Source organism: Sphaeramia orbicularis, chromosome 24, assembly GCF_902148855.1.
Source record: "Sphaeramia orbicularis chromosome 24, fSphaOr1.1, whole genome shotgun sequence".
Classification (NCBI taxonomy): Eukaryota; Metazoa; Chordata; class Actinopteri; order Kurtiformes; family Apogonidae; genus Sphaeramia; species Sphaeramia orbicularis.
This window is the reverse complement of record NC_043979.1, coordinates 46,119,841-46,141,705: the sequence shown is the minus strand read 5'-3', so window position 1 is coordinate 46,141,705 and position 21,865 is coordinate 46,119,841. Positions and strand designations below refer to the sequence as shown.

At 35.6% G+C, this 21,865-nt stretch overlaps 1 protein-coding gene across 1 annotated transcript in view; it reads right to left on the bottom strand.

Moving 5' to 3' along the window:
- Positions 1–19,522, bottom strand: part of LOC115415248 (protein unc-93 homolog A-like) — a 28,333-nt gene extending 8,811 nt beyond the window's left edge. Inside the window, exons 1-6 of the mRNA XM_030128760.1 lie at positions 19,433–19,522; positions 15,892–16,073; positions 14,322–14,551; positions 11,724–11,849; positions 8,887–9,098; positions 6,245–6,380 (exon numbers count right to left, since the gene is read on the bottom strand). Of these exons, the coding sequence (XP_029984620.1) occupies positions 6,245–6,380; positions 8,887–9,098; positions 11,724–11,849; positions 14,322–14,551; positions 15,892–16,073; positions 19,433–19,522 (976 nt within the window). The remainder of the gene's footprint in view (positions 1–6,244; positions 6,381–8,886; positions 9,099–11,723; positions 11,850–14,321; positions 14,552–15,891; positions 16,074–19,432) is intronic.
- Positions 19,523–21,865: the final 2,343 nt, after the last annotated feature.

Sequence of the window (21,865 nt, the reverse complement as noted above, 5' to 3'; positions counted from 1 at the left end):
TCTTTGCTTTAATGTGGAAAATATCAAAAGTATAATTACATTATTTTGTGAAACTATCCTTTCACAAAAAATGCAAATAACCTATGAACAACTGGAAGTTTCTCAAGAAAAATAAGTGCAATTTTAACAATATTCTATCTGTTATTAAATGTCTTACTGTGTGTATTTGTAGAACCACTGTGATCTGTAAAATGTAATGTACGTGTGTAAATACATATTGTTAAACTGCACTTATTCATGTAAAACCACACAGCAAGGTTATTATCGTTAACGAAAACGAACGAAATGACGAAAACTAAAATTGAAAAAACATTTTCATTAACTGAAATTAATAAAAACTCTAATTAAAAGAAAAAAACGATAACTAACTGAAACTGTATCGTGAGCTTACAAAACTAACTAAAACGTATAAAAATTATGGATACAATTCCCTTCGTTTTCGTCTTTGTCAATGTCGGATTGATATCAAATTAATTTATTTGGCTCCAGCAGTTTGAGCTGGTGACACCATACGACACTACACAGTCTGTCATGTGTGGTCACTGGTGGTTTCCAGTGGTCTTCTGGTCCCCACTCTACCTGGAACATACAGACTAAAGCTGGGACACAGCAGCACAGTCCTGTCTGGGGTTTACTGGAGTGATACATGGGTGGGTTTTTTTTTTTTTTTTTGGCGTACCGTGTGTGTGCGCGTGAGTGACAGAGACAGAGCAGAGCTAAAGGACAGAGTCAGTGTTGAACTAGCATCCAGGTTAAAACTGGAGAGTTTATCACCATGAAAAGGCCTTCCAAGCCCTGAACTGCACAGTTTAGAAGAGGAGAAAAGAGGAGGATGAAAACTAATCCAATTACAGAGGTATGGAACCTGTTAGAATGTTAAAAAACGTTTGATGGTACTAGCTACAGCTAGCTGAACTGAACTGAAGCAAAGTTGGCTAATAATGGAACTGGAGATGATTAAGAGATGAGAGATCTGCTAAGGTGTGGTTTACTGATGAGGAACTGGGTTATATATGTTTATAAGTGGTTTATATATGTTTTCTATCTGCTTTAAACTGCTGGTTAGCTGGTTATATATGTTTCTGTCTGCTTTAACTGCTGTTAGCTGGTTTATATATGTTTCTGTCTGCTTTAACTGCTGGTTAGCGTGTTTATATATGTTCTGTCTGCTTTAAACTGCTGGTTAGCTGGTTTATTTTATATGTTTCTATCTGCTTTAACTGCTGGTTAGCTGGTTTATAATATGTTCCTATCTGCTTTAACTGCTGGTTAGCTGGTTTATATATGTTTCTATCTGCTTTAACTGCTGGTTAGCTGGTTTATATATGTTTCTGTCTGCTTTAACTGCTGGTTAGCTGGTTTATATATGTTTCTGTCTGCTTTAACTGCTGGTTAGCTGGTTTATATATGTTTCTATCTGCTTTAACTGCTGGTTAGCTGGTTTATAATATGTTTCTATCTGCTTTAACTGCTGGCTGCTTTGTGCATCTCCTCTCATGCTTTGCACATCTTCGCATTGTTTCACGTAAGTGACGTTGTGTATGGATTGCACCCCACCTCAACCTGCTATAGGGAATTTATACATTGTACGGTACATTGTGTCTCTGCTCAGTCCATGAGCCGCCCTAACCCGACCCCCAAATAAAGTGTCCAGGGTAACACATATCCACGCCTCACTAATTTCTTTGAATAGGATGATGAGGAAGATAAAATATATGAAATAACTAAAACTAATACTAAAACTAAACTAAACTAAACTAAAACTAAGCATTCAGAAAAAAACGATAACTAATAAAAACTAACAAACCTGCTCTAAAAACTAATTAAAACTAACTGAATAAGAGAAAAAAAAGTCAAAACTAATTAAAACTAAACTATAATTAAAAATCCAAAACTATTATAACCTTGCCACACAGCAATATTTTTGCACACTTAATGTATATTTCTTTAGTTATATTGATAATATATTGTCCAGTACATATTGTACAAATTGCTGTTCTTAATAGAGTGTTTTTTATATATATTAGATGTATGTATGTTTATTTATTTATTTATATATGTTTCTATATATTTAGAGCTTTATGTATAATTTTATATATTTTTTTCTTTTTTGTTGCATTTATAATTTCTATCCTGCTACTTTTTATTCTACTTGAATGGAGCGACTGTAACACACAATAATTTCCCCTCTGGGATTAATAAAATGTTCAGATGATTCTGAATTAGGAAATAGTCAAACGATAAACTCAGACATTGTATTGAAATAGACATTTCAGATTCAGGTTGTTGACATTTTTTGTGAAAGGATGGTTTGTAATTATAAACATGTTCATAATGTAATTAAATTTTTTCATACTAAAAGATAAATATTTGTAGTTGTCATTATTTAGAGCTCATTATGTTATTATTTTACTGGTCTGATCCACTTTAGGGTGAAGTCAAGGGAAGGTTAACATCTGGTCAATAAAAGGAAATTACAATAATCTACACATGCAAATGTGTATTTTTGAGTTGGTAATTACTTATATTTTCAGGAAAATGTATTTTGAAATGAGAAAAAATTTGTGAAAAAAAAATTGGGGAGTTTTATGAGTGTGAATGTTTGGAAAGTGACAAAGTTTTGGGTTCATTTTATAAACTCCCATAAACTACATTTATTCCAAATACAGTGATATTTGATATATTATAAATTAATAAATGCATATATTTATACAAAATACATTTGAATATAATGTTAACATTATGTGCATGTTGTAAATATTGTAAAAATAAAAAGAAAATGTATATGATATTGATAATTGAAGTAAAAAATGTGTAATTTAATATTTCCTTTTGTTGTCCATCTGTGATGCTGCCACTTTTCCAAACTCTTTCTATTTCGGTTTGAGCAAATATTTTTTTTCCTCTAACCAGTTGTTGGGTTGTAAAATAAAGGGTTTAAGTTTTACACTGAATACATTTGAGGATGAAAATGTCAGAGGAACTTCACTTTGGAGAACTTTGGAATTCTTGCAAAAAAATTGACGTACATTTTTGACGCAGTAGTTTTGGATATTTTTCATTTAAAAATATTTGAAACAAAATTTTGCCCTTAGAGTATATTTAACCCTTTCATGCATAGTGGTCACTTCAGTGGACAATTATTCTCCAGCTGTTCTCTTGTATATTCATGGGTTTTGTTGTTTTAGTTCAGCCAACACAGTGGGCGCTTATACATCATCCCATAAACTGCAATTCATCCCATTACTGTAACTTTGCTGTTCTTGATAAACCTGACCTGCACTAACATGTTTTAGTCTAAATCAGTTGTTATTTGTTAGACAAAAAGTTTTTTTTTTTTTTTTGCATATTACCTCCATGAAGTGAGTAATAACTAGCAGCAGAATATGTTAAAATGTGAGAAAACATCAGATTAGTAGGACTAAAATCTTTTCATTTGTTTTTATCTCACTTTCTTATATTGGGTTTTTTTTAAAACACGTTTTGTTACTTCAAAAAATTAAACGCATGGACATTTTTGTAACTTCATTAAAAAAAAAAACTCAATTGCTTTTTTTTCATGCCTGAGGGGGGGATTAAAACAAGAAGAAAGAAAAAAATCTTGACTATGGTTGTCATAATTTGTGCATGAAAGGGTTAAGATGACATTTAGACCTTTAGAATTCTGTGGAATATTTGTCGTAAACTTGTCTGGTTCAAAAGTTATGAATCAAACAGTAGTGGGCGGTCCATCTGCGACGCCCCTTGACCCCGCCCTTTAGATCATATTGGTCTGAATGTGGAACCTGAACTGAAATGACTTGAACATCCTGGACTTCTGCTTACCCACTGGATCTCTAATGTCCAGTTCTGTGTTCTTGTAAATGTTTTCCCTCCTGCTGGTTTTGATGACGCCACCGTTCAGCTTTTATGAGTTGGTTCACAGTTTTATTTAGGCCCTAAAAGCAGATGATGAGGTCCGAGAAAAGACACCAGGGCTTCTTCTATCACAGAAACAGTTCATAAAGATGTGATAAGTGATTACCCACTGCTTTGTTAATATTTAAACCTGAACCCTGATCTGTTCTTAAATGTGACCAGAGCAATTTTATCGCTTTCGTAAATACCGTGTAAACATCGTCGAGTCCAGGGGTGACGAACAGGATCTACATTCAGCCCAATGTGATCCAAAGTGGATCAGAACCAGTAAAATAATAACAGTGAAAAAAGTACAATTACAGGAAGAAAACCGTTACATCTACAAAGTTTCCTTAAAAGGGTGAAGAACATGAATAACCTGAAATGTCTTAAAAATAAGTGTAATTTTACCAATATTCTACCTCAGTTTATCATTTCCACATGCACATTATAACGTACAGATCACAGTGGATCTACTAATATACAAAACATTTAATAACAAGCAGAATATTGGTAAAAAATACACTTATTTTTCTTAAGACTTTTTTCACTTACAGACCAATATGATCTAAAGTTGATTAGACCAGAAAAATACTATCATGATAACCTATAAATAATGACAACTGCACATTTTTCTCCTTTGTTTTTGTGTAAAAAGTTTGGTTCTATAATGTAAACACTGTTGAATGAGTTTATTCTAATTTGGTATTCCCCAATTTTATTCATTATTCTGGATTGAAGTCTAAGGACAGGAGTGAGTATTGAAAATATTACGTTTGTTTTTTTGTTTATTTCGAATTTGCATTATAGCTAAACAACCAAAGGATTATATAAAAGAAAGTCCAACATTCAAAAAGGAGCAAGATAAAGGTTAACTTACAATTTCCCGCCCCCTATTCCCATTCTTCAGCCTACCCTAAATTCCTACACAAAACACAAACTTGCTGTACATATCAAGGATGTTAAATTATTTGATGATGAGAATGGAGGTGGGATTAAATAAATTTTTCTTCTTCCCACTCCTTTTTGAATGTAAATGAATGATTTTGGAATTCTGAACTCACATGTATTCTGTAAATGCTCGAAATAAACAAATGAATGAAAAAGTAAAATTCCGTAGAAAAGTTGACATTTACAAATTAATCTTGTATAAATGATCATTTGAGGCGTAATATTGTTAAAATGCACTTATTTCTCTTAAGAAATTTCAGTTTTTTCAGGTTATTTACATCTTTTTTGTTTGGATAGTTTGTAAATGTAAATATTTTAATAATTTAACTTGTTTTTTTTTGTGCTAAAAGAAAGAAACATTTGGAGTTGTCATTATTTATAGGTTATTATACTATTATTTTACTCGTCTGGCCCACTTCAGATCAAATTGGACTGAATGTGGAACCTGAACTATAAACAATAACATCTCCAGGTTCTTCTCTTTTAGTGCAAAAAAATAAAAAATAAATGCTGGTAATATTTACATTAACAAACTATCCTTTAAGAATAAAACAGATGTGAACAACCTGAAATGTCGAAAGAAAATTAAGTGTAATTTTAATAATTTTCTGCCTGTTCCTGAACTTTTTGTGCCTTTGTAGATCTGATCCATAATACACATGTGTAAATGATAATTTGAGGCATAATATCATTAAAATGCACTTATTTCTCTTAACAAAATAATAAAAAGAAAAAAAAAAAAATTTATAGACTATTATGCTATTATTTTACTAGTCTGGCAACAACTCCAAATTCTTCTTTTTGTTTTAGTGCAAAAAAAATAACAATAAATTCTGAAAATATCCTTGAGCAATAAAACAGATATGAACAGCCTGAAATGTCTAAAAAAATTAAGTGTAATTTTAACAATATTCTGTCTGTTACTAAATATTTTGTGCCTTTGTACATCTGATCCATAATGCACATGTATAAATGATAATTTGAGGTATAATATTGTTAAAATGCACTTATTTCTCTAAAGAAATTTCAGTTTTTTCAGCTTATTCACATCTTTTTAGTTTGGATAGTTTGTAAATGTAAATATTTTCATAATTTAACTTCTTTTTTTCTGCTAAAAGAAAGAGAAACATTTGGAGTTGTCATTATTTATAGACTATTATGCTGTTATTTTACTAGTCCGGCCCGCTTCAGATCAAATTAGACTGAATGTGGAACCTGTGGAACCTCTTAAATCATAGAATCCTTTATTTTTACCCATAATTAAACCTAACACTGGGTTCAACACAGCTTTTCCATGTGATCAGATTCATTCAGATGTGGTCGACGTGTTATCAACAGACGGCTGTAACCGTAACGTAACAGTTTCTTTACAGTGTGATGAACAGAGTGACTTTACCGAAGAAGAAGAGCGCCGCCCTGCCGGTGTACCTGGCCAACCTCCCGAACAGGAAAGAACAGAGTGAGTTGGCGGCACCGAAACACATCATTATAAAGCCGACAAAGTGGATTCCCAAAGCACACGTCACGTAGTTCTGGAAAATAAAACACAAGAGATAAATCTGTGAATGATTTTTTATCTTAAAGCGTCTTTATGCAGTATTTATACCATTAAAATATAAAAAAATGACCTAAAATGTAAAATAAAGAGCTGATGCTAGTTTGGATTGTAGAGATATGAAGAGAATTTATTTCCAGTGATTTATGGGACCACTAGAGGGAGTAGTGAGTCACCCAAGGTCAGGTTGAGGCAGTGACGTCCCGATCTGGATTTTATTGCTTCCGATCCGATTTTTTTTTTTTTTTTGAAATTGGTTTTGCCGATACTGATCTGATATGGACTTTTTACAATGAACTATTGATTTCAATGTGGAGTCATCATTTCTAGGTTATTATGCTATTATTTTACTTGAGATCACAATTGAACGGAATGTGGAACCTGAACTAAAATGAGTTTGACCCCCCCCCCCCTTTTAGAGCAACAGGATTAATGAAGAGGTTTGTTGTTGTTGTTTTTTAAATTTATTTGTTTTTTGTTTTTTTTTTCCAGGCCAAATCTGCTAAATCTCCACACTCCAGTCCAGTAGGTGGCAGTAAATGCACCTGCAGCTTGTTTTCCAACTGCCATTAAAACACACAGAAGTGTCTAGTTTTTGATATCTTCCATTTTTATGGTCTTACCTTTTTTATTTTTTCATAATGACTTAAAATGTAAAATTAAATAAAACTAAGACGGAAGGATTAAATAAGTTTATACTTCTTCCTACTCCTTTTCGACCGTGCAGAACTCAGACTTGTATATACTGGAAGATAGATTCTGTTCATTTAAATGTTATATTGTTTTTGTCTTAATTGGCTTCGTTTTGTTTGATTTTGTTTCTTTGCATGTTCAAAAGAAACAAACGAACAATATTCTGCCAGTTATTAAATGTTTTGTGCCTTTTATAGATCTGATCTGTAATGCACACGTAGTAATGCTAAAATTCATTTATTTCTGTTAAGAAATTTCAGTTTTTTCAGGTTATTCACATCTTTTTTGTTTAAATAGTTTGTAAATGTAAATATTTTCATAATTTAACATTTTTTGTGTGTTGTTTTTTGCTAAAAGAAGGAGAAACATTTGGAGTTGTCATTATTTATAGACTATAATGCTATTATTTTACTAGTCCGGCCCACTTCAGATCGAATTGGGCTGAATGTGGAACCTGAACTATGAAGAATCACAACTCCAAATTCTAGAACCTCTTAAATCATAGAAGTTATAGAAGGTGTAGTTGTTTATTTTGTTTCTTTGCATATTGGAAATGAATAAATAAAAAAAATAAAATAAAAATAAAACTAGTCAAATCAGAAAGAAAAAATAAACAAGTGGATCCAGGCACAACCCACATACCCCACCCCTCGCACGTATTGGAGCTTATTTTGGGATCGATCCAGCTGATGTCATCATGTCTATCCATGTGCTGATTAGGACTGTAAGAAAATATCGGTTCTGCAATATATCGCAATATTTCCTTTCACAGTACTATATCGATATTTTTAGGTATTTATTCAAATGCAGATATTGTGGAGGTTCATTTTTGTTTTTTTGTTTTTCTCTTTTGTTTATGTTTTATTCGTTATTATTTAACACTCTATTAAATAAGGTGTGAATGTGAGAGTGATTGTTTGTCTCTATATGTTCAGCCCTGCGATGAACTGGCGACTTGTCCAGGGTGTACCCCGCCTTCGCCCCTGTGTAGCTGGGATAGGCTCCAAGAGACCCCCGTGACCCTAGTGAGGATAGAGCGGGTTCAGAAAATGAATGAATGAATCTATTAAATAATGTTAGTTCCTTTGTTGGAATCGCACAAAAATCCTGTTCTGATGTTAGTTGTGAACTAATAGAATCTGAACATTTGAACAGGATCTGAAACTGTAATGTCTGTAAAACAGAATTTCAGTTTGAACACAGGAACATTTTATGATATAACATTAGATCCTGTTGTGATCAAATAAAATGTGTTTAGTATTTGTGCAGATTTCTGCTGGAATTCAATTCTTCAAGGAAATAATAATTTTTAAAAAAGAAACCAAAAAAATGTTCTTTTTAACAGTATCATGATATATTGTGATATATTGTATCGTGATCCTAGTATTGTGATTTGTATCGTATTACCAGATTTTTGCCAATACACAGCCCTGGTGCTGATGTCAGCATAGACAAATTTCGCCCATTGTAAGTAAATGGAGAAAAAGTAGATTTTAAAAAATTCCTCAAAAATTTTTAGCTTTGACCTCTTTTTCCCAAAATGTAATCACATCTGTTCTGGGTCACTGGCAATCTATAAACCCAATCTGGTATGAATTTAACCTATAGTTCTACTGCTAAAGTGTTAACAAAAAAAGAAACACATTGAACCAAAAACAATTCTCGGTTCAGTAAAAATAAAGGAACTAAACTGAAATCAAACACCAAAGTGAAGTTTACAAATTCAAACTAGATCTACTGAAAGTGTCTGCAGCTGAGTGCATAAACACATGGGTTTAGTTGTTTGGGACCTTGGTGTACTCTCCAGACAGGAAGCTCTGCTCGAAGCCGCTGTACATGGTCAGAGGGATGAGCGTCAGCAGCCTCCAGTCCTTCAGCAGACGGAACGTGGCCATGAAGGTGTGGCAGAATGGTTCACGGTTCCCACGGAACTGGCTGACCTGTTCCCGGTCGATGTTGTCCAGGAATATGGCCACGATGAGGATGGCCAGCACGCCCACGCCTGGAGGAAGGACCACAGGTGAGGACGGGAAAGAAAGGAGGGTGGAAGGAGGGGGGGCGTCAGCTTTACAGAGGCTTTGTGTAGGTCTGAGGAACCCCTGAAGATCAAATATGGACACTTAACCCTTTAACCCCTGACGTGTCTGTGGTGAGCGTTCTGAATGTAGGATTTATTTGAAATATTCAGAGAAATTTAACCATTGGCTCAAAAGGAAGAATGTGAAAACATGCAGATAGAACAGACCAGGGGTGGGCAACCTGAGGCTCCTGGCCCACTTTTGGATCTTCGGCCCTTTTCAAGTGGCTTTGTCAAAAAACATGGAAACAGTTCTTTTTTTTTTTTTTTTTTTAACACAGTTTGATATTACTTTTGCAAACATAAAGTTATTCTGATCTTATGCAGTTGTAAAAATGTAACTACACTCCAAATGAATGAAAAAGTAGTAGTTGTAGTGATACTAAAACAAGACGACTTTTTATTTTATAACAACATAATGATGACAGATTTAACCGTTTTCTTTAGTTTAGTTCTGTAATTTATTCGTAGTTCTGTAAATGCACTGAAACTTGGATTGCAGTTAAACACATAAGGATATCTTTTGACTCCAGACACATTTTTTTTTCTATTTCGGTCCTAAAATAGCTCTTTAGATAGCAAAGGTTGCCGACCCATGGAGTAGGCCTTGTTCTTTCCATAGACATCTGAGCATGCTCAGTTCACCCCCCCCCCCCCACACACACACACCGCCTGTGGAATGGGGGGTAAAACAGAGCAGTGAATGAAACCGACTCACTATAAAAATAAAGTTTTTTTTGTTTGTTTTTTCATCATTTTCCTTGTAGTTTTCACTGTTGTTTCCAGTGTTGTAGTGATTTTCCTTTTGTTTTTTTTTAAAATTTTTTTTTATTGAGTTTAGAGCTGTAACTGATTAATCGACTCAAAGTGATCCAGAAAAATCCTTCAACCACAGTTCTCCTGAAACAAAGCTTTGTTTCCTTCATTTTTCTGCTGTTAAACATTGGTTCCACGGTTGTGTTTCACACGGACACTTATTGTGACGCACAAAGAAGCTTCAATTCAGGAAAACTGCAATAGAATATTTCCCTTTAATCAGTTCAAGTCGATTAATCAAATCGTGAATTTTTGCGTTTGCTTCAAGCACCTGATTGATTAATCGCTTGCAGCTCTAGTTTTGACCGTGTAACTGGTTTTTGCAGTTCAACCAGGTGTCAAAAAGCAGATGAACTGATTTAGAAAAAAATAGTCCAAAAACAAAAACTACTGGGACCAAATTCAAATACTAGTCGCTTATTTTCTTCCTTTTTTTTGTAACTTCATTTTAGTTCTTTTTTTGTGTGTATTTTTTCATGTTGTTTAGTATTTTGTTAATATTTTATTAGTTTTTGTTCATTTAGTTGCTTATATTGTTTATTTTTCTACCTTTTTCAGTTCATCCCCTGCTACCTGTAGAATTGGACTCAATATGAAAATAGTCAGTTTGCGCTTTGTTTTTACACCTTTTTGCTTTGTAGTTTTATGTTTTTACTGTTGTTTCCAGTGTTGTGGTGCTTTTCTTTTGTTTTTGTTTTTTTTACTGTGTTTTTACTGAGTTTTGACCTTGGAACTGCTTTTTGGAGTTCAACCAGGTGTCAAAGAGCAGCTGGAGGGATTTAGTAAAAAGTAGTCCAAAAACACAAACTACTGGGACCAAATTCAAATAGGCCTACTTGTTTAGTTCTTTTTTGTGTATTTTTCATGTTATTTAGTATTTTGTAAATGTTGTATTTGTTTTTGTTCATTTAGTTGCTTATATTGTTTATTTTTCCACATTTTGTTTTTCATTTGATTATTTTATCTTCAATTTTGTTCAGTTTGTGGCTTATTTTCTTAATGTTACTCATTATTTGGTTGGTTTATTATTCATTTTTCTTCATTTTATTGATCACTTTGGCTACTTTGTTCATTTTGTTGGCCATTTTTTTCTTTTTTTTTGACCGTGTACACGCTCAGTTCAACCAGATGTCAAAAAACAGCTGCACTGATTTAGGGAAAAAAAGAGCATATTTTTTAATCTCTTTAATCTTTTTTTTCCATAAATAACAGTGACATATATTCAAACTGTCATTAAAAGGGTTAAAATTCTGAAAACAATTAAACTTTTGGTCATTTTGAGCAGATTTTAATTGATTTTAGGAATTTATACTGAAAAAAGCATAAAAAATATTGCTTTAACTATGTAACAAAATAGAAACAAACTGTGTGGTGAGGCCAAAATGGATCATAAATAAAGTTATGTGGGCAGACTTAATGTAACTGAAATATTAAACAAGGGAAACCAGTCAAAGATGGAAAATAATGTGGAAACAGTGATAAATTAAACTGTTATTTCTCTTGGTTTCACCAGTTTTTATACAGGTGAATAGAGATGATGATTATGAAAATGTAAAATAGTGATCTAACAGTCATACATGTTTTCTGTTATGTTTATGATAAATGAAGTGTTTTAAAAGGGACTGATCTGAATTATTGCATGTCTATTTTCCATCTGTCATGTGTATGTTATGACATTTATCCATAGAAACAAAAACAACCAGGGCTGAGTCTGGTTTGGGGGTCAAAGGTTACCGATGTAGCATCCGACCAGCGTCCAGACCAGTGACTGTGCCGGCCTGGAGGTGGTGCTGTTGGAGCTGATATCCAGGCCACAGTCAGCCGCTCCACAGGTCTGCAGCTGCTCCGCCGTGATATTTGCTGTCAAACAAAAAAAACAAAAAAAAATGAGTCATTTCACAGGTTTCAACTCGTTAGTAGCTCAGGACGTCATCATCTTTGTTGGCAGTTTCTTCAAACATCTTCTCTGAGGTCGGATTCATTCCAGGTTTTTTCATGTATCTTCTTTGGAACAATGTCACAAAGTTTATCAGTTTTGAGAAATTTAGATTTTTGAATTTTTGACAAATTTTCGAAATATAAAAAGTTTGCCTTTTCTTCTAATGGTCCATATTTTGATGCTTTATAACATGTAAATAATTACAGATATTAATATAGTTCCTATTGATCGCTGATCGAAGTCATATGTGGACTTTCATTTAGGTCCTTGACCTTTGACCTTGTGTGACCTTGAAGGGTCAAACTCAAGGTCACCAGTGTTTAGATTTCAACCATCTTTTTCTCTGAAACTACTGGTCAGATTCATTTCAGTTTTTTATGGGTCTTCCATGGGACAATGTCACAAAGTTAGGTACCAATTTTGAGAAATTTAGATTTTTGAACTTTTGACTAATTTTTGTAATATTAAAAATGTGCCTTTACTTATAATGGTCCATATTTTGATGGTTTATAACATGTAAGTGGTTACAGTTATCAATATAGTTCCTATTGATCACTGATAGAAGTCATATATGGACTTGGACTGAATTAGTTGAGTTCTCCTCCAGTAAAAGTACCACCCACTTCTATTGGGAGACTGATCTGCATCCAGACCACAGAACTGGAACATGGACAACTTCACAAATTCAACTCACTGATTCTTGATCGAACTTTCCGCTGACATAGAGGGACATTGGAACTATTTAATTTAGGTAGAAATAATGTGGGTATTCTCAAATGCAAGTCATGTAATACTGACTTTTTGGCTGCAACAAATTTTTCTTCTCATATTAAAACAGAAACCTCAAAGTACTTTAAAGCTGAATGCCATTTTCAGTTTTACTTCAGCTCCTGCAGCTTTAACACGTTGTAAACATTAAAATGTTGGAGTATAAAAATCTGAGTATGTTTACAATGCGTCCAAAGTCAGGACGGAAACAGTTTTAAAAGCTGCGTCCTGTTCCAAGAACTGCTCCTCAGCAGGTGCCAGTGATTGTCCACATGCTGATAAGACGCCATAAAATAATCAACTGCACATCGACACTATCGACGCTCGTGGACCCACGCCCTGTTTTATTCACAGAGAGATTGAGCTCATTCAGACCTGGTCCACTGATGGGTTTGTTTTGGACCACCAGATGGAAAACTAAGAGCAAAGGATGAAAAATAACACTATTAAATACGACTGTTTCCTTAACATGACATGTCACATGTCAGTTATTGCATGGCTGGGTGGTCCTGTACGGCAAAAAAAGACCGTAAAAAAATCCAACTGTATGTGTTATGGAGAGAATCACATTTAAACTGAGATGTAAAACTGATATTTTTACTGAAAACTGGTCAAAGTGGCTCACTTATGTTGTAACTGTGAGACACTTTGACCAATTTTCAGTAAAAATATCAGTCCAGCGTCATCGTCTGTCGTCTGTTACAAAAATTTCAATCATCTTCTTCTCTGAAACTAGACTTCCGATTGACTTCAAACTTGATATACAGCTTCTTTATGATGATGTCATCAAAAGTTAGTGAAATTATTTGGATGTGGATCTGATTCTGGATTTGGTGCCACTTTGAAAAATGTCCCCATTATAAGAGATAGGAAGTGGATGGATGCAGTAACTCAGTAAATATAAGTGATATCCAGTGTAAATGTCTCCAGTCCAGCCCTGATGGGGAGATGACCCAAACATAATGTCCACATGCTGATCAGGATCTTCTTCTGAATCTGGAACTGACAGAAAATTTCACATGGGCTCTTATGGGGAAAACATTTCAATCATCTTTTCCTCCCAAACTCCAGTTCTGATTGACTTCAAACTTGGTATACAGCTTCTGTATGATGATGTCAACACAAGGGATTGAAACTATTTGGATCTGGATCTGATTCTGGATTTGGTGTGACTTTGAAAAATGTTCCCATTAGAACAGATAGGAAGTGGATTGTTCCAATAAATCAGTATCAATGATATCAAGTTGGAATTTGAATTTTTTACAGATCTGATTGGAATATGAGCAAAACATGGACTATTTCTGAAATAGAATAAATACACAGAACTGGGGGAGAATAAATGGATCTGGATACATTTCCCAAAGCTTTGAATTTGGCCGGTAAGATACAGGACCATTGGTCCTGTTTTTTTTTTTTTAATAAAACAAGTGGCGTCATGTACTCAAACTGACATTGAAAGGGTTAAAATTGTGAACATGATTGAACTTTTGGTAGTTTTGAACAGAGCTGAAGTGGTTTAAGAGATTGAAGCAGAAAAAGTACATGGTTTTATAGCAGTTTTTTGTGCATGGCTCAAGGTAGGAAATGAAATGGATGTAAATGCTTAAAGTCGCTTGTGCTTCTACCTAATTTGGTGTCCTGTCCAAAGATGAGCGACGACATGAGGTTTCCCCACACGGCCGACGACTGGAAGATGAAGAAGAAGATGCCGAAGTACTGGTTGATGATGTCCGAGCCCCGTTTGCCCTCGGCGGCGCCCTGGAGGTTCCCAGAGATGGTCAGGTAGGCGCATTTGGCCGACCACAGCGGCGAACCCCCCAGACCAAGGATGACGGAGGTGGGGATGAGGGTGTACCTGAAGGACAAACGGGTGCAGGGTTAAAATCCTGAAAATGAGTTTGGTGATTTTGAGTGGAGCTGAAGTTGTTTTTTAGTGATTTATGCAGAAACAAAGCAGAAAAAATGTTGATATATGATGATTTTAGAGCAGTTTGTTGTACAGTTTTGGCTCCGGGGTCATTAGACAGATGCACAGGGGTTAGAGTCAAGTGTTGGGAGCAGTGAGGAGGTTGGTGAGGGGAGGTGAAGAGGAGATTCAGGAAGGATGGAACAGTTGGAGAAAAGTGTCAGGACTGATGTGAGAAGAAAAGAGTTAAAGGTGTAGAAGATGGTAGGGAGACAGAGGATAGTGAAAGAAAGAGAAAGAGGAGGAGGACATGAAGGTAGAAGATGAAGGAGGAAGAGGACAGGAAGGAGGAGGAGAAGGATGGAGGAGGAGATGAAGGTAGAAGATGGAGGAGGAGGAGATGAGAGTAGAAGATGGAGGAGGAGGAGGACATGAAGGTTCAAGATGGAGGAGGTGGACATGAATGTATAAGAGGAGGAGATGAAGGTAGAAGATGGAGGGGGAGGAGGTCATGAAGGTAGAAGATGGAGGAGGACATGAAGGTTCAAAATGGAGGAGGACATGAATGTATAAGAGGAGGAGGACATGAAGGTAGAGGATGAAGGTGGAGGAGGAGGAGGTCATGAAGGTGGAAGATGGAGGAGGAGATGAGAGTAGAAGATGGAGGAGGAAATGAGAGTAGAAGATGGAGGAGGAGGAGGAGGAGGACAGGAAAGAGGAGGAGGACATGAAGGTAGAGGATGAAGGTGGAGGAGGAGGAGGTCATGAAGGTGGAAGATGGAGGAGGAGATGAGAGTAGAAGATGGAGGAGGAGATGAGAGTAGAAGATGGAGGAGGAGGAGGACAGGAAAGAGGAGGAGGACATGAAGGTAGAAGATGAAGGAGGAGGACATGAAGGTAGGAGATGGAGGGGAGGAGGAGGTCATGAAGGTAGAAGATGGAGGAGGAGATGAGTAGAAGATGGAGGAGGAGGAGGAGGACAGGGAGGAGGAGGACATGAAGGTAGAAGATGGAGGAGGACATGAAGGTAGAAGGTGGAGGAGATGAGAGTAGAAGATGAAGGAGGACACGAAGGAGGAGGAGGACATGAAGGTAGAAGGTGGAGGAGGAGATGAGTAGAAGATGGAGGAGGAGGAGGAGGAGATGAGAGTAGAAGATGAAGGAGGAGGAGGACATGAAGGTAGAAGACGAAGGAGGAGGAGGAGGAGATGAAGGTAGAAGATGAAGTATTAGTAGTAGTAATATTAGTAGTAGTATTGGTAGTATTAGTATTAGTAGTGTGTATTTACCATCCGGGGTAGAGGTTTCCAAAGGAGTAGGACACATAACAGGCCATGCCCACTACGATGGTCCACTTACAGCCCAGGTTCTTGATCATGATGGGAGGGAGGAACATGGAGGAGATGATGATGGAGGCGTAGATGACGCTGAGGGAGGCCACGCCCATCCCCTGCTCCGCATTGAGGCTGCTCTGAACACAACAGGACACCAAGTAGAACTAGTGATGTAGTACCTCCAGTATGACATCATATGACGACACAAACATACACATATTCTAGAAACACGTAATATTTAGTGATGTTGTATTACAGCAGATAAGATATTATATAACAAACAACTGATTTAATTCACTTCAGTATTCTGGAGTTTAAGGGACAAATCAAATACCATCACTAATCGTGTAGGTATGTTCAAAAAGCTTAGAATAAATTCAAAGGTTATTGTATCAAACCAGAGAAAATGTATGAAAAAGTGACTTTGAAAAAAAAAATCAGAATATTAACAGAACTTTGCGACTCCTACATCAATTTTATCTCAACATTTAACTCTTAAGTGATTTATCACCATTTATTATAACATTATCTTCTGCATATTACATTTTTCAGCAGAAATCATTTATTTTCCTATATTTAATTTACTAATTTATGTAGATGTTCATAAAAAATTTACATTTTTCATGTCCAAACTGAAGCAAAAGTGACAAAAATCAGCTGCTACATGGACACAATAAGACTATACAACTCAAACCACAACTGAACAATAACCCACTCACAAAAACCCACTCATAATAACCCACTCACCATAACCCACTCATAATAACCCACTCATAATAACCCACTCACCATAACCCACTCATAATAACCCACTCATAATAACCCACTCACCATAACCCACTCACAATAACTCACTCATAATAACCCATTCACAATAACCCACTCATAATAACCCACTCACAATAACCCACTCATAATAACCCACTCATAATAACCCACTCACAATAACCCACTCATAATAACCCACTCACCATAACCCACTCACCATAACCCACTCACAATAACCCACTCATAATAACCCACTCATAATAACCCACTCACAATAACTCACTCATAATAACCCACTCACAATAACTCACTCATAATAACCCACTCACAATAACCCACTCATAATAACCCACTCACAATAACCCACTCATAATAACCCACTCAATGTGCTAGTACAACATGACTACACAAACTACTACACATTATAAAAGTTCAGGTTGTTCATATTTGTTCAGGTTATTCACATTTTGTGTGAAAGGATAGTTTGTCAATGTCATTTTTTTATGGAATTTTACTTTTTACACAAAAACAAAAGAGAAAAATTTGGAGTCCTTATTTCTGGGTTATTATGATCATATTTCACTGGTCTGATCAACTTCAGATCAGATTGGTCTGAATGTGGAACCTGAACTAAAATGATTTTTTTTTTTCTACTTTATTTTTAGTCGTTTTATCAACAGACAGTACAACAGAAACTAGGGAGTCATTGGTTGAACACAAAATATGTAAATGACACAGTAATAATTATGCATTGTGTTTTTTTATAGTCCAGACATTTTCTCCAGCGCTTTATGAAAATATGTCCCTTGATCAGTTGATAAGTCAGTCTTTCCATGGAGTAGATTTCCTCTGCTGTTACTGATCCTCACAGGGTGCATCAGTTTTGAACCAGTTCCCTGTAATGGCCGTATGGAAGCGATTATAAGAATTTTAAAGAGCTCTTTGTCTTCGTTCTTTAATGCGTCTCTCGGTAGCTGTCTCAGAAAAAACAACTTGGGGTCGGTCCTTAGGAATTGTGAAAGTGAACTAAAATGATTTTTAACACCTCAAGTATAAATTTTACATTTTATAAATTCCTCCGAGGGGTCAGACTGGACCCTTTGGCGGTCCGGTTTTGGTCCACAGGCCGTATGTTTGATACCTGGGTTGTATAGTATCAGTGGGACTACCTGGACTCATCAGTGCATAGTAACAGCAGAATACTGGTAAAGTCACACTTAATTTTCTTTAAATATTTCAGGTTCATATTTGAAACAAGTAAAATTACATGATGAAAATGTTTCCCATCTACAGAATTTACTTAAAAATGTGAATATTATGAACAGTCTGAAATTTTTTTAATATTAAATACACTAAACATTTAATAACAGTCAGAATATTGGTAAAATTACACTGACATTGACACTGACTTCAGACATTTCATTTTGTTCATGTTTGTTCAGGTTATTCACATTTTGTGTGAAAGGATCATTTGTAAATGTGAACTTTTTTATGGAATTTTACCTCCTCAGAAGAGAAAAAATTGTAGGTTATTATGATAGTATTTTACTGGTCTGATCAACTTTAGATCACATTGGTCTGAATGTGGAACCTGACCTAAAATGATTTTGGAAAAAAAAATATGAATAATATAAATTCTACATTTTCTAAATTCCTCCCAGGGGTCAGATTGGACCCTTTGGTGATCTGGTTTTGGTCCGTGGGCCGTATATTTGACATCTGTGTTGTAAAGTATCAGTGGGACTACCTGGGCTCCATCAGTGCATAGGAACAGCAGAATATTGGTAAAATTACACTGACTTCTCTTCAGACATTTCAGGTTGTTCATATTTGTTCAGGTTATTCACATTTTGTGTGAAAGGATCATTTGTAAATGTGAACTTTTTTATGAAATTTAACTTTTTACACAAACACTAAAGAGAAACATTTGTAGTTGTCATTATTTATAGGTAATTATGTTGTTATATTACTGGTCTGATCAAGTTTAGATCATATTGGTCTGAATGTGGAACCTGAACTAAAGTGGTTTTGAAAAAAAGGGGTCCCAGGGGTCAGACTGGACCCTTTGGCGGTCCGGTTTTGGTCCACAGGCCCTATGTTTGATACCTGGGTTGTATAGTATCAGTGGGACTACCTGGGCTCATCAGTGCATAGTAACAGCAGAATACTGATAAAGTTGCACTTAATTTTCTTTAAATATTTCAGGTTCATATTTGAAACAAGTAAAATTACATGATGAAAGTGTTTCCCATCTACAAAGTTTACTTAAAAATGTGAATGTCATGAACAATCTGAATTTTTTTTTAATATTAAATACACTAAACATTTAATAACAGTCAGAATATTGGTAAAATTACACTGACTTCTCTTCAGACATTTCATTTTGTTCATATTTGTTCAGGTTACTCACATTTTGTGTGAAAGGATCATTTGTAAATGTGAACTTTTTTATGAAATTTTACTTTTTACACGAACACTGAAGAGAAACATTTGTAGTTGTCATTATTTATAGGTTATTATGTTGTTATATTACTGGTCTGATCAAGTTTAGATCATATTGGTCTGAATGTGGAACCTGAACTAAAGTGGTTTTGAAAATAAGTGGTCCCAGGGGTCAGACTGGACGCTTTGGCGGTCCGGTTTTGGTCCGCAGACCGTATGTTTGCCCCCCCCCCATCTTGTATAGTCTCAGTGGGACTACCTGGGCTCCATCAGTGCATCCACATACCTGTAGACTCTGCAGACCTCCATACGCCGTGAACAGGGACAGGAACCCGATGGAGACCACCAGAACGTTCTTAAAGTTCCGGCTGACCATGGCTGCTTCTCCAGACTATTTTAAAAAAAAATCAGTTTTTCCCTTCAAACCGCTCCCAGTGAATGGGAATGCTCGCAGCAGGAGTGTGGTTGATCAGCCTCCGTCTGCTGGAACTGACTGAGCTCTGATAAAGTCACACACCAGAACCAGCTGAGACCAAAGTCCAGCCCTGACTCAACACGCACTTATCATTCTCCTCCTGGATTTAGTTGTAATCCCGTCGTATATGGGGCGGTAGTCGTGTCTTGTCACGTTCCCAGTCGCTGCAGACGCTTCCTTCTAGTTTTTCCGGTTTTATTTTTTTTTCTCTCAGTTCTTTTTGGGTTTTCCAGTCGTATGTTTCCCTCTATTTAACAGCTGATACATGAACACAGTGCAAAGGTTTAGTTTGTGGTTGTTTTCCCCCTGATGACCTGTTTTTTACAGAGTGAGTTGGTTGTTGGTGGGAGAAAAGTGAAAACCTAAGGAACATGTTATTATTATCTCAGCTGGACCTCAGGTCACCTCCGTTTGTCTGGAATTCAACTCTGAGTATTTACAGTTTCTGCAAACTTAGACTTTTATTTCACTACAGTATTACAAGAACCTGCAGTTAGATTAGATTAGATTGGATTGGATTGGATTGGATTGGATTGGATTGTCTGGTTTAGGTTAGGTTGGATTGGATAGAACGTTATTAGTCCTTTGGACAGAACCCTCAGGACATTAAGGTTTCAGTAGCACAACAACAAACGTACACATGTAAGAAATATTATAAGACAAGAAGTGGAAAAACGTGGAAAAAAAGTGGAAAAACAGGCAATTGCACCTTTAAAAGTACAAGTGGAAATAAACAGACAGATGGATGTGTTTGAAACTAAGAAATATAAGAAATGACACTAAAGTTTATATTAATCTATTTTCAGTTCTGTCAGTGAACCCAAAACAGCCCTTCTAGAAATGTGTCAGATATTCTTAAATTTGATCAAATACTCTGGTTTTCTGCAAAAAAAATCTTCTGAATTTGCTTGTGTAGAATTCTTAAAACTGACTGTAAATTAAATCATTTTAAGACTTGAAATTACTTGGTTATTCTATTTTGTTAGTTTTTTTTGCCATTTTAAAGCGTAATAATATTAATAATACTACTAATAATATTTTTTTAAAGTGCCGTTAAACAGATCAAAACTTTTTTAAACACAGTTTAAAAAGTACCTGTTTGACACAATTGTAAAAAAAATAGTAATAATAAAAAACTACATTTTCATAGAGGAGCTAATAATTTAATCTGTAACTGTTGACAGAATCAGCAGCGTGTTAGGTCTGTAGTTTTCTATTTCTCCACTGGACCCAGGGTGCGATTTATAAAAAATAACGGGGGGGGGGGGGGGGGGGGGGGGGGGGGGGTTAAATCATGAAAAAAACAAGTAATCAACATGTTTAATTCTTTTTTAAGTTAACGGTAGGCCCTATTACATGTCAAACAGTTGAACATTCGTCTTTAATGCAAACTATAAATACATGAAACATTAAATTTTCTGCACCAGCACTGGTTTTCTACACAAAACCATTGTTTCATCTGCTATTTTAAACTCATCTGTACTCATTTCCTTCTGACGTCCGATAAATGTGTCAGATTTTATTGAGTAACAGCCTCATCTATAAACGGCTGCACTTATCGGCAACGATAACAGTAACAATATGTGTCACCGTGGCGAGGTGGACTTTTGGAGCAGTTCACATAAGAAATGAGTGTGACTTAATGTCGATTCAAATCTCAGAGTGAACTGCATGAATCCATGAAGTTGAAGGTGTGTTTGTGCAGTTGATTCTGCGGTTTAATCAGATGTTTATGGACTCCTCCACCCTGTTGTTCAAGTCCACTTTGGTGTGGTTCTGTGGTTTATTGTTGTGTGTTGTGGAACGTACAGCAGGTTAAACCCTGATGGGACTATAATGTGACGATATCTAATCGATAATAACGGAACCATGTTGTAATGTCTGACATGATTTCACCAGAGATCGGCTTATCTCCCACTACCAGTATGTGGGTTAATTCCACACTCACACCTGACACACATTATATTAACCCTTACATGCATTAAATGACCCACTGAGGGGGTTTTATTCTAATGTCTGTGTAATAAAAACTTATTATTTCATATTCCAGGTATTCTTCGAAAACATGTTATTGATGTTATGCCATTTAGATTTTTAAATGGTATTTATGAAAATAATGAAATCTGGATTTTTGATTCACTCTACACTGATTTAACGTTGACAACTTTTTTTTTTTTTTTTTTTTTTAGTGCAGCGGCCTGAAAGGTCCAGTGGACTATTGGTATGAGTTATCGTCTGTCCATA